This window comes from Oncorhynchus gorbuscha, unplaced genomic scaffold, assembly GCF_021184085.1.
Source record: "Oncorhynchus gorbuscha isolate QuinsamMale2020 ecotype Even-year unplaced genomic scaffold, OgorEven_v1.0 Un_scaffold_295, whole genome shotgun sequence".
NCBI lineage: Eukaryota > Metazoa > Chordata > Actinopteri > Salmoniformes > Salmonidae > Oncorhynchus > Oncorhynchus gorbuscha.
This window is the reverse complement of record NW_025745159.1, coordinates 937,823-952,436: the sequence shown is the minus strand read 5'-3', so window position 1 is coordinate 952,436 and position 14,614 is coordinate 937,823. Positions and strand designations below refer to the sequence as shown.

Genomic DNA, 14,614 nt, shown 5'->3' with positions numbered 1-14,614 from the left:
TCCAAGTATTCTGTTGACTGACAGACCAGACCAGACCAGACCAGACCAGAGACGCACGTCCATAGTCAGAGATTGGCGGAGACCAAGGTTTATGGAGATTTATGAGTTCGTCGAGCTTGGATCCTAACCAAGGTCGTAGCCGAGGTCAATCCCTCTGTCACGACTGGAAGGAGATGGACTGAGCCGGAACTGTCCTGTGTTTGTCTGACCAAGTGTCTGTCCGGGTTCACACGTCTCACTGTAGGAACCAACGGCTAGCTCATCTGTTTGTCTGACCAAGTGTCTGTCCGGGTTCACACGTCTCACTGTAGGAACCAACGGCTAGCTCATCTGTTTGTCTGACCAAGTGTCTGTCATTTACTACTGTATGTCTCTCTGAAGTTGATCTGTTTTTTTTAGAGGTGTTTATTAAAGCTACAAGCTGCCAGCTCTACGTTACACAAACCCTTTACTACTGTATGTCTCTCTGAAGTTGATCTGTTTTTTTAGAGGTGTTTATTAAAGCTACAAGCTGCCAGCTCTACGTTACACAAACCCTTTACTACTGTATGTCTCTCTGAAGTTGATCTGTTTTTTTAGAGGTGTTTATTAAAGCTACAAGCTGCCAGCTCTACGTTACACAAACCCTTTCCTACTGTATGTCTCTCTGAAGTTGATCTGTTTTTTTAGAGGTGTTTATTAAAGCTACAAGCTGCCAGCTCTACGTTACACAAACCCTTTACTACTGTATGTCTCTCTGAAGTTGATCTGTTTTTTTAGAGGTGTTTATTAAAGCTACAAGCTGCCAGCTCTACGTTACACAAACCCTTTCCTACTGTATGTCTCTCTGAAGTTGATCTGTTTTTTTTAGAGGTGTTTATTAAAGCTACAAGCTGCCAGCTCTACGTTACACAAACCCTTTACTACTGTATGTCTCTCTGAGGTTGATCTGTTTTTTTTGAGGTGTTTAAAGCTACAAGCTGCCAGCTCTACGTTACACAAACCCTTTACTACTGTATGTCTCTCTGAAGTTGATCTGTTTTTTTTAGAGGTGTTTATTAAAGCTACAAGCTGCCAGCTCTACGTTACACAAACCCTTTACTACTGTATGTCTCTCTGAAGTTGATCTTTTTTTTTTAGAGGTGTTTATTAAAGCTACAAGCTGCCAGCTCTACGTTACACAAACCCTTTACTACTGTATGTCTCTCTGAAGTTGATCTGTTTTTTTAGAGGTGTTTATTAAAGCTACAAGCTGCCAGCTCTACGTTACACAAACCCTTTACTACTGTATGTCTCTCTGAAGTTGATCTGTTTTTTTTAGAGGTGTTTATTAAAGCTACAAGGTGCCAGCTCTACGTTACACAAACCCTTTACTACTGTATGTCTCTCTGAAGTTGATCTGTTTTTTTTAGAGGTGTTTAAAGCTACAAGCTGCCAGCTCTACGTTACACAAACCCTTTACTACTGTATGTCTCTCTGAAGTTGATCTGTTTTTTTAGACGTGTTTAAAGCTACAAGCTGCCAGCTCTACGTTACACAAACCCTTTACTACTGTATGTCTCTCTGAAGTTGATCTGTTTTTTTAGAGGTGTTTATTAAAGCTACAAGCTGCCAGCTCTACGTTACACAAACCCTTTACTACTGTATGTCTCTCTGAAGTTGATCTGTTTTTTTAGAGGTGTTTATTAAAGCTACAAGCTGCCAGCTCTACGTTACACAAACCCTTTACTACTGTATGTCTCTCTGAAGTTGATCTGTTTTTTTAGACGTGTTTAAAGCTACAAGCTGCCAGCTCTACGTTACACAAACCCTTTACTACTGTATGTCTCTCTGAAGTTGATCAGTTTTTTTAGAGGTGTTTAAAGCTACAAGCTGCCAGCTCTACGTTACACAAACCCTTTACTACTGTATGTCTCTCTGAAGTTGATCTGTTTTTTTAGAGGTGTTTATTAAAGCTACAAGCTGCCAGCTCTACGTTACACAAACCCTTTACTACTGTATGTCTCTCTGAAGTTGATCTGTTTTTTAGAGGTGTTTATTAAAGCTACAAGCTGCCAGCTCTACGTTACACAAACCCTTTACTACTGTATGTCTCTCTGAAGTTGATCTGTTTTTTTAGAGGTGTTTATTAAAGCTACAAGCTGCCAGCTCTACGTTACACAAACCCTTTACTACTGTATGTCTCTCTGAAGTTGATCTGTTTTTTTTAGAGGTGTTTATTAAAGCTACAAGCTGCCAGCTCTACGTTACACAAACCCTTTACTACTGTATGTCTCTCTGAAGTTGATCTGTTTTTTTAGAGGTGTTTATTAAAGCTACAAGCTGCCAGCTCTACGTTACACAAACCCTTTACTACTGTATGTCTCTCTGAAGTTGATCTGTTTTTTTAGAGGTGTTTAAAGCTACAAGCTGCCAGCTCTACGTTACACAAACCCTTTACTACTGTATGTCTCTCTGAAGTTGATCTGTTTTTTAGAGGTGTTTATTAAAGCTACAAGCTGCCAGCTCTACGTTACACAAACCCTTTACTACTGTATGTCTCTCTGAAGTTGATCTGTTTTTTAGAGGTGTTTATTAAAGCTACAAGCTGCCAGCTCTACGTTACACAAACCCTTTACTACTGTATGTCTCTCTGAAGTTGATCTGTTTTTTTTAGAGGTGTTTATTAAAGCTACAAGCTGCCAGCTCTACGTTACACAAACCCTTTACTACTGTATGTCTCTCTGAAGTTGATCTGTTTTTTTTAGAGGTGTTTATTAAAGCTACAAGCTGCCAGCTCTACGTTACACAAACCCTTTACTACTGTATGTCTCTCTGAAGTTGATCTGTTTTTTTAGAGGTGTTTATTAAAGCTACAAGCTGCCAGCTCTACATTACACAAACCCTTTACTACTGTATGTCTCTCTGAAGTTGATCTGTTTTTTTAGAGGTGTTTAAAGCTACAAGCTGCCAGCTCTACATTACACAAACCCTTTACTACTGTATGTCTCTCTGTGCTCCTTGTAGACCCGGTCCAGTCAGTCTCAGTGCTGTTGGAGCTGCAGGATATCCTGTTAAGGACGGGTCTGAAGGATCGGAGCCGTCTGCTGCTGGGGCCTTTCTCCTGTAGCGCCGCCCTAGAGGCCAGGTGGTGTAGGCACAGCAGTTCTGAACCTGAGACTGGGACCCCTAAACTACTGCTGGACCTGAAGGGAGGCCTACTGCAGGTGAGAGGGAACACCCACAATCCTCTGGTTGGAGGCTCCCTGATTTCCTCCTCATTCCTTCCTGATTCCGGGAATTCTTCCAACCAGGTTTTCTGGGAAACTAACAGAATTTAGAGAAATGTATCAGTTTATTTACAACCCTGTGTGCCATTCCCACCCTAATTCAGTAACACAGAGTTAGTCCACCTTTCACCCTAATGACCTCTACTGGTTATTCATCACCCTAATGACCTCACCCTAATGACCTCTACTGGTTATTCATCACCCTAATGACCTCACCCTAATGACCTCACCCTAATGACCTCACCCTAATGACCTCACCCTAATGATCTCTACTGGTTATTCATCACCCTAATGACCTCACCCTAATGACCTCACCCTAATGACCTCACCCTAATGACCTCTACTGGTTATTCATCACCCTAATGACCTCTACTAATGACCTCTACTGGTTATTCATCACCCTAATGACCTCACCCTAATGACCTCACCCTAATGACCTCTACTGGTTATTCATCACCCTAATGACCTCACCCTAATGACCTCACCCTAATGACCTCACCCCAATGACCTCACCCCAATGACCTCACCCTAATGACCTCTACTGGTCATTCATCACCCTAATGACCTCTACTGGTTATTCATCACCCTAATGACCTCACCCTAAGGACCTCTACTGGTCATTCATCACCCTAATGACCTCTACTGGTCATTCATCACCCTAATGACCTCTATTGGTTATTCATCACCCTAATGACCTCACCCTAATGATCTCTACTGGTTATTCATCACCCTAATGACCTCATCCTAATGACCTCTACTAATGACCTCTACTGGTTATTCATCACCCTAATGACCTCATCCTAATGACCTCTACTAATGACCTCTACTGGTCATTCATCACCCTAATGATCTCACCCTAATGACATCTACTAATGCCCTCTATTGGTTATTCATCACCCTAATGACCTCACCCTAATGACCTCTACTGGTTATTCATCACCCTAATGACCTCACCCTAATGACCTCACCCTAATGACCTCACCCCAATGACCTCACCCTAATGACCTCACCCTAATGACCTCACCCCAATGACCTCACCCTAATGACCTCACCCTAATGACCTCACCCTAATGACCTCTACTGGTTATTCATCACTCTAATGACCTCACCCTAATGACCTCACCCCAATGACCTCACCCTAATGACCTCTACTAATGACCTCTACTGGTTATTCATCACCATAATGACATCTACTGGTTATTCATCACCCTAATGACCTCTACTGGTTATTCATCACCCTAATGACCTCATCCTAATGACCTCTACTAATGACCTCTACTGATTATTCATCACCCTAATGACCTCACCCTAATGACCTCTACTGGTCATTCATCACCCTAATGACCTCTACTGGTTATTCATCACCCTAATGACCTCACCCTAAGGACCTCTACTGGTCATTCATCACCCTAATGACCTCTACTGGTCATTCATCACCCTAATGACCTCTATTGGTTATTCATCACCCTAATGACCTCACCCTAATGACCTCTACTGGTTATTCATCACCCTAATGACCTCATCCTAATGACCTCTACTAATGACCTCTACTGGTTATTCATCACCCTAATGACCTCATCCTAATGACCTCTACTAATGACCTCTACTGGTCATTCATCACCCTAATGATCTCACCCTAATGACCTCTACTAATGACCTCTACTGGTCATTCATCACCCTAATGATCTCACCCTAATGACATCTACTAATGCCCTCTATTGGTTATTCATCACCCTAATGACCTCACCCTAATGACCTCTACTGGTTATTCATCACCCTAATGACCTCATCCTAATGACCTCATCCTAATGACCTCTCCTGGTTATTCATCACCCTAATGACCTCATCCTAATGACCTCTACTAATGACCTCTATTGGTTATTCGTCACCCTAATGACCTCACCCTAATGACCTCACCCTAATGACCTCTACTGGTTATTCATCACTCTAATGACCTCTACTGATTATTCATCACCCTAATGACCTCACCCTAATGACCTCACCCTAATGACCTCACCCTAATGACCTCACCCTAATGACCTCTACTGGTTATTCATCACTCTAATGACCTCACCCTAATGACCTCACCCTAATGACCTCACCCTAATGACCTCACCCTAATGACCTCACCCTAATGACCTCTACTGGTTATTCATCACTCTAATGACCTCACCCTAATGACCTCTACTGGTCATTCATCACTCTAATGACCTCTACTAATGACATCTACTGGTTATTTATCACTTTCATGACTGTTAGGGATCGACTGGTACGTCTACTGTTAGGGTACAGACTGGTACGTCTACTGTTAGGGTACAGACTGGTACTTCTACTGTTAGGGTACAGACTGGTACGTCTACTGTTAGGGATCGACTGGTACTTCTACTGTTAGGGTACAGACTGGTAATCTACTGTTAGGGTGAAGACTGGTACTTCTACTGTTAGGGTACAGACTGGTACTTCTACTGTTAGGGATCGACTGGTACTTCTACTGTTAGGGTACTGACTGGTACTTCTACTGTTAGGGTACAGACTGGTACTTCTACTGTTAGGGTACAGACTGGTACTTCTACTGTTAGGGATCGACTGGTACTTCTACTGTTAGGATCGACTGGTACTTCTACTGTTAGGGTACAGACTGGTACTTCTACTGTTAAGGATCGACTGGTACTTCTACTGTTAGGGATCGACTGGTACTTCTACTGTTAGGGATCGACTGGTACTTCTACTGTTAGGGATCGACTGGTACTTCTACTGTTAGGGATCGACTGGTACTTCTACTGTTGGGGTGAAGACTGGTACTTCTACTGTTAGGGTACAGACTGGTACTTCTACTGTTAGGGATCGACTGGTACTTCTACTGTTAGGGTACAGACTGGTACTTCTACTGTTAGGGTACAGACTGGTACTTCTACTGTTAGGGTGAAGACTGGTACTTCTACTATTAGGGTGAAGACTGGTACTTCTACTGTTAGGTATCGACTGGTACTTCTACTGTTAGGGATCGACTGGTACTTCTACTGTTAGGGTACAGACTGGTACTTCTACTGTTAGGGTGAAGACTGGTACTTCTACTGTTAGGGATCGACTGGTACTTCTACTGTTAGGGATCGACTGGTACTTCTACTGTTAGGGATCGACTGGTACTTCTACTGTTAGGGTGAAGACTGGTACTTCTACTGTTAGGGTGAAGACTGGTACTTCTACTGTTAGGGTACAGACTGGTACTTCTACTGTTAGGGTGAAGACTGGTACTTCTACTGTTAGGGTACAGACTGGTACTTCTACTGTTAGGGATCGACTGGTACTTCTACTGTTAGGATCGACTGGTACTTCTACTGTTAGGGTACAGACTGGTACTTCTACTGTTAAGGATCGACTGGTACTTCTACTGTTAGGGATCGACTGGTACTTCTACTGTTAGGGATCGACTGGTACTTCTACTGTTGGGGTGAAGACCGGTACTTCTACTGTTAGGGTACAGACTGGTACTTCTACTGTTAGGGATCGACTGGTACTTCTACTGTTAGGGTACAGACTGGTACTTCTACTGTTAGGGTACAGACTGGTACTTCTACTGTAAGGGTGAAGACTGGTACTTCTACTATTAGGGTGAAGACTGGTACTTCTACTGTTAGGTATCGACTGGTACTTCTACTGTTAGGGATCGACTGGTACTTCTACTGTTAGGGTACAGACTGGTAATCTACTGTTAGGGTGAAGACTGGTACTTCTACTGTTAGGGATCGACTGGTACTTCTACTGTTAGGGATCGACTGGTACTTCTACTGTTAGGGATCGACTGGTACTTCTACTGTTAGGGAAGACTGGTACTTCTACTGTTAGGGTGAAGACTGGTACTTCTACTGTTAGGGTGAAGACTGGTACTTCTACTGTTAGGGTGAAGACTGGTACTTCTACTGTTAGGGTGAAGACTGGTACTTCTACTGTTAGGGCGAAGACTGGTACTTCTACTGTTAGGGATCGACTGGTACTTCTACTGTTAGGGTACAGACTGGTACTTCTACTGTTAGGGATCGACTGGTACTTCTACTGTTAGGGTACAGACTTGTACTTCTACTGTTAGGGTGAAGACTGGTACTTCTACTGTTAGGGTACAGACTGGTACTTCTACTGTTAGGGTACAGACTGGTACTTCTACTGTTAGGGATCAGACTGGTACTTCTACTGTTAGGGATCGACTGGTACTTCTCTGTTAGGGTGCAGACTGGTACTTCTACTGTTAGGATCGACTGGTACTTCTACTGTTGGGGATCGACTGGTACTTCTCTGTTAGGGTACAGACTGGTACTTCTACTGTTTGTGTACTGCTGTAAGTTTTCCACATTACAACAGGGGGAAACTTCCTGACGTTTTGTCTAATGCACTTATTGCGAGCCATTAACAGAAAGGTCAGTCACAACTCAACACCTAATACATAATCATACACTTCCTTCTGCAAATACAGAGTGTTTGTGGTGTTTTAATGAAGTCTTGTACAAAAACCACCCAAATTCCTTCCGTTCCAGCTCCAAACTTTTCCTGTTTTTACATTTAGTCACCCTCCTCCACAGCAGAGTAGAGCCCAGTCTGGTTTTGTGTCTCAACTATTTTTTTGACTCAGAGATTCCTGCCTTCCTGTCCAAACCCCATTCCCAACACAACCCCCCGCCCCATCCTTAACCCCCAATCTCAACCCCAACCCCCAGCCCATCCCCAACCCCATCATTAACCCCCAACCCCATCCCAAACTCTCAACCCCATCCCCAACCCCATCCTTAACCCTCACCCCCAACCCCTTCCCGAACTCTACCCTCTCCTTAACCCCCAACCCCATCCCGAACTCTACCCTCTCCTTAACCCCTAACCCCATCCTTAACCCCCAACCCCATCCCGAACTCTACCCTCTCCTTAACCCCTAACCCCATCCTTAACCCCTAACCCCATCCTTAACTCCATCCTTAACCCTCAGCCCCAACCCCATCCTTAATCTCCAAACCCATCCTTAACCCCCAACCCCATCCTTAACCCCCAACCCTATCCTTAACTCCCAGCCCTATCCTTACCCCTCAGCCCCAACCCCATCCTTAATCCCCAACCCCATCCTTAACACCCAACCCCATCCTTAACCCCCAACCCCATCCTTAACCCCCAACCCCATCCTTAACCCCCAACCCCATCCTTAACCGCCAACCCCATCCTTAACCCCCAGCCCCATCCTTAACCGCCAACCCCATCCTTAACCGCCAACCCCATCCTTAACCCCCAACCCCATCCCTAACCCCCAACCCCATCCTTAACCCCCAACCCCATCCCTAACCCCCAACCCCATCCTTAACCCCCATCCTCAGCCCCAACCCCATCCTTAACCCCCAACCTCATCCTCAGCCCCAACCCCATCCTTAATCCCCAACCCCATCCTCAACCCCCAACCCCATCCTTAACCCCTCAACCCCCAACCCCATCCCTAACCCCCAACCCCATCCTTAACCCCCAACCCCATCCTTAATCCCCAAACCCCATCCTTAACCCCCAACCCCGTCCTTAACCCCCAACCCCGTCCTTAATCCCCAACCCCATCCTTAATCCCCCAACCCCGTCCTTAACCCCCAACCCCATCCTTAACCCCCAACCCCATCCTTAACCCCCAGCCCCATCCTTAACCGCCAACCCCATCCTTAACCCCCAACCCCATCCTCAACCCCATCCCTAACCCCCAACCCCATCCCTAACCCCCAACCCCATCCTTAACTCCCCATCCTCAGCCCCAACCCCATCCTTAACCCCCAACCTCATCCTCAGCCCCAACCCCATCCTCAACCCCCAACCCCATCCTCAACCCCCAACCCCATCCTTAACCCCAAACCCCATCCTTAACCCCAAACCCCATCCTTAACCCCAACCCCATCCTTAACCCCCAGCCTCATCCTTAACCCCCAACCCCATCCTCAACCCCCAACCCCATCCCTAACCCCAACCCCATCCTTAACCCCCAACCCCATCCTTAATCCCCAAACCCCGTCCTTAACCCCCAACCCCGTCCTTAACCCCCAACCCCGTCCTTAATCCCCAACCACATCCTTAATCCCCCAACCCCGTCCCTTAACCCCCAACCCCGTCCTTAACCCCCAACCCCATCCTTAACCCAACCCCATCCTTAACCCCAAACCCCATCCTTAACCCCCAAACCCATCCTTAACCCCCAACCCCATCCTTAACTCCCAACCCCATCCTTAACCCCCAGCCCCATCCTTAATCCCCAACCCAATCCTTAACCCACAACCCCATCCTCAACCCACAACCCCATCTTTAACCCCCAACCTCATCCTCAACCCCAACCCCATCCTTATTCCCAGCCCCAGCCCCATCCTTAACCCCCAACCCCATCCTCAACCCCCAACCCCATCCTTAATCCCCAAACCCATCCTTAACCCCCATCCTCAACCCCATCCTTAACCCTCACCCCAAACCCATCCTTAACTCTCACCCCCAACCCCATCCTCAACCCCCAACCCCATCCTCAACCCCAACCCCATCCTTAACCCTCACCCCAACAACTCAACACCTAATACATAATCATACATTTCCTTCTGCAAATACAGAGTGTTTGTGGTGTTTTAATGAAGTCTTGTACAAAAACCACCCAAATTCCTTCCGTTCCAGCTCCAAACTTGAGAAATACCCACATGTTCCTGTTTTTACGTTTAGTCACCCTCCTCCACAGCAGAGTAGAGCCCAGTCTGGTTCTGTGTCTCAACTGTTTTTTTGACTCAGAGATTCCTGCCTTCCTGTCCAAGCCCCAGCCCAACCCCCCGCCCCATACTTAACCCCCAATCTCAACCCCAATCCCCAGCCCATCCCCAACCCCCAACCCCTTCCCGAACTCGACCCTCTCCTTAACCCCCAACCCAATCCCCAACCCCATCCTTAACCCCCAACCCCTTCTTTAACCCCATCCTTAACCCCCAGCCCCAACCCCATCCTTAACCCTTAGCCCCAACCCCATCCTTAAACCCCAAACCCATCCTTAACCCCCAACCCCATCCGTAACCCCATCCTTAACCCCCAACCCCTTCTTTAACCCCATCCTTAACCCCATCCTTAACCCCCAACCCAACCCTCTCCTTAACCCCCAACCCAATCCCCAACCCCATCCTTAACCCCCAACCCCTTCTTTAACCCCATCCTTAACCCCCAACCCAACCCTCTCCTTAACCCCCAACCCCATCCTTAACCCCCAACCCCTTTTTTAACCCCATCCTTAACCCCATTCTTAACCCCCAACCATCCTTAACCCCCAACCCCATCCTTAACCCCCAAACCCATCCTTAACCCCAACCCCATCCTTAACCCCCAAACCCATCCTTAACCCCATTCTTAACCCCTAGCACCTTAGCCCCAACCCCATCCTTAACCCCTAACCTCATCCTTATCCCCCAACCTCATTCTTATCCCCCAACCCCATCCTTAACCCCCAACCCCAATCTTTACCCCAACCCCATCCTTAACCCCCAACCCCATCCTTAACCCCAAACCCATCCGTAACCCCCAACCCCATCCTTAACCCCCAACCCCATCCTTAACCCCCAACCCCATCCTTAACCCCCAACCATCCTTAACCCCCAACCCCATCCTTAACCCCCAACCCCATCCTTAACCCCATCCTTAACCCCCAACCCCATCCTTAACCCCCAACCCCATCCTTATTCCCCAACCCCATCCTTAACCCCCAACCCCATCCTTAACCCCCAACCCCATCCTTAACCCCCAACCCCATCCTTAATCCCCAATCCCATCATTAACCCTCAACCCCATAAACCCCAACCCCATCCTTAACCCCCCAACCCCATCCTTATTCCCCAACCCCATCTTTAACCTCCAACCCCATTCTTAACCCCATCCCCATAATTAACTCCCAAACCCATCCTTAACCCCCAACCCCTTCCATTAACTCCAACCTTAACCCCCAACCCCATCCTTAACCCCATCCAACCCCCCCATCCTTAACCCCCAACCCCATCCTTAAAACCCAACCCCATCCTTAATCCCCCCAACCCCATCCTTAACCCCCAACCCCATCCTTATTCCCCAACCCCATCCTTAACCCCCAAACCCATCCGTAACCCCCAACCCCATCCTTAACCCCCAACCCCATCCTTAACCCCATCCTTAACCCCCAACCCCATCCTTAATCCCAACCCCATCCTTAACCCCCCAACCCCATCCTTAACCCCAAATCCATTAACCCCCAAACCCATCCTTAACCCCCAACCCCATCCTTAACCCCATCCTTAACCCCCAAACCCCCAACCCCATCCTTAACCCCCAACCCCATCCTTATTCCCCAACCCCATCCTTAACCCCCAAACCCATCCGTAACCCCCAACCCCATCCATTAACCCCATCCTTAACCCCCAACCCCATCCTTAACCCCATCCTTAACCCCCAAACCCATCCTTAACCCCCAACCCCATCCTTAACCCCATCCTTAACCCCCAACCCCATCCTTAACCCCAACCCCATCCTTATTCCCCAACCCCATCCTTAACCCCAAACCCATCCGTAACCCCCAACCCCATCCTTAACCCCCAAACCCCATCCTTAACCCCATCCTTAACCCCCAACCCCATCCTTAACCCCAACCCCATCCTTAACCCCATCCTTAACCCCAACCCCATCCTTAACCCCCAACCCCATCCTTAACCCCATCCTTAACCCCCAACCCCATCCTTAACCCCATCCTTAACCCCCAACCCCATCCTTAACCCCATCCTTAACCCCCCAACCCCATCCTTAACCCCATCCTTAACCCCAAACCCATCCTTAACCCCATCCTTAACCCCCAAACCCATCCTTAACCCCATCCTTAACCCCCAACCCCATCCTTAACCCCATCCTTAACCCCATCCTTAACCCCCAAACCCATCCTTAACCCCATCCTACCCTCTATAGTAGTACCCTGTCATGTAATATTCTCCTTGTGTGTGTTTAGGTGTTCTGGGGCCAGGAGCATGTAAACTGTCTGCGGCTGGTGTATGAACACCTGCAGGCCTACCTCCAGAGGAACCAGGGATCTGGGTCTGGGACTGGGTCTGGGGCTGGGGCTGGGACTGGGTCTGGGACTGGGGCTGAAGAGGAAAAGCCCCCCTTTGCCACCCAGTCACCCCCCTCCCCTGAATCCCCCTCCCCCAGGACAGAACACAGCTCTGATGACCTCCGCACTGGGCTGTTCCAGTACATACAGAACTCAGGTACCCATCATACCTCACTACTACCTATCCACCTGTTACTCAGGTAATAACACACTGTTACTATCTATTAGATACAGGACTCAGGTAATAACACACTGTTACTATCTATTAGATACAGGACTCAGGTAATAACACACTGTTACTATCTATTAGATACAGGACTCAGGTAATAACACACTGTTACTATCTATTAGATACAGGACTCAGGTAATAACACAATGTTACTATCTATTAGATACAGGACTCAGGTAATAACACACTGTTACTATCTATTAGATACAGGTAATAACACACTGTTACTATCTATTAGATACAGATAATAACACACTGTTACTATCTATTAGATACAGGACTCAGGTAATAACACACTGTTACTATCTATTAGATACAGGACTCAGGTAATAACACACTGTTACTATCTATTAGATACAGGACTCAGGTAATAACACACTGTTACTATCTATTAGATACAGGTAATAACAAACTGTTACTATCTATTAGATACAGGACTCAGGTAATAACACACTTACTATCTATTAGATACAGGTAATAACACACTGTTACTATCTATTAGATACAGGACTCAGGTAATAACACACTGTTACTATCTATTAGATACAGGACTCAGGTAATAACACAATGTTACTATCTATTAGATACAGGACTCAGGTAATAACACACTGTTACTATCTATTAGATACAGGTAATAACACACTGTTACTATCTATTAGATACAGGACTCAGGTAATAACACACTGTTACTATCTATTAGATACAGGACTCAGGTAATAACACACTGTTACTATCTATTAGATACAGGACTCAGGTAATAACACAATGTTACTATCTATTAGATACAGGACTCAGGTAATAACACACTGTTACTATCTATTAGATACAGGACTCAGGTAATAACACACTGTTACTATCTATTAGATACAGGTAATAACACACTGTTACTATCTATTAGATACAGGACTCAGGTAATAACACACTGTTACTATCTATTAGATACAGGACTCAGGTAATAACACACTGTTACTATCTATTAGATACAGGACTCAGGTAATAACACACTGTTACTATCTATTAGATACAGGACTCAGGTAATAACACAATGTTACTATCTATTAGATACAGGACTCAGGTAATAACACACTGTTACTATCTATTAGATACAGGACTCAGGTAATAACACACTGTTACTATCTATTAGATACAGGACTCAGGTAATAACACACTGTTACTATCTATTAGATACAGGACTCAGGTAATAACAGAATATGGAGACGTTGGTGTGAAAGACCTTTATAATTATATAAGGTGGTGGTGGAATAGAACGAGTTCCCAAATACGCTTCAGCCCCGCTTGAACAAATAGGGGATCAGGGCTTCTGCACGTGGAATAGAACAAATAGGGAAGCAGGGCTTCTGCACGTGGAATAGAACAAATAGGGAAGCAGGGCTTCTGCACGTGGAATAGAACAAATAGGGAAGCAGGGCTTCTGCACGTGGAATAGAACAAATAGGGAAGCAGGGCTTCTGCACGTGGAATAGAACAAATAGGGAAGCAGGGCTTCTGCACGTGGAATAGAACAAATAGGGAAGCAGGGCTTCTGCACGTGGAATAGAACAAATAGGGGATCAGGGCTTCTGCATGTGGAATAGAACAAATAGGGGATCAGACAGTGGTCTCAGAGAGGAAGACATTACGTCTGTTTCCAGTAAAACACAGTTAGTTCTCCTCCCTGGGCACGCTGTCTTCCTCCCGGACTCTCACACACGGTGGAGAGAGATCAAACCCTCTCCTCGCCCTATCAGCTATCTGCCCTGTCAGCCGTGGTCAGTCAGCCTCTCCTTGTTTGTTGCGTCGTTCCTCTGGTCTTTGATGCATTTAATACGGCTCTTTCCTCTTAATGGAGACATGAGGCCTTCCTTCCCAGCAGTAAAAACAGTAGAGAGTCTGTCTGCAACATGTTGTGACCGACGGCCAGGGAGCTGGTGCTGGGGGGGTGCTGGGGGGGTGCTCAGACCTGGGTTCAAATAGGATCCGATTTGTTAATTTGACTCTTTGATTGTTTGTGTCTTTGAGTAGGTTGCTGGGATGACACCATTG

The 14,614-nt window shown here is 46.4% G+C and overlaps 1 protein-coding gene across 1 annotated transcript in view; it reads left to right on the top strand.

Annotated features, from left to right (window-relative positions):
* Nucleotides 1–14,614, top strand: part of LOC124017626 (vacuolar protein sorting-associated protein 13B-like) — a 269,473-nt gene that overhangs the window by 89,887 nt on the left and 164,972 nt on the right. The window contains 2 exon segments of the mRNA XM_046332879.1: nucleotides 2,986–3,185; nucleotides 12,241–12,499. Of these exon segments, the coding sequence (XP_046188835.1) occupies nucleotides 2,986–3,185; nucleotides 12,241–12,499 (459 nt within the window).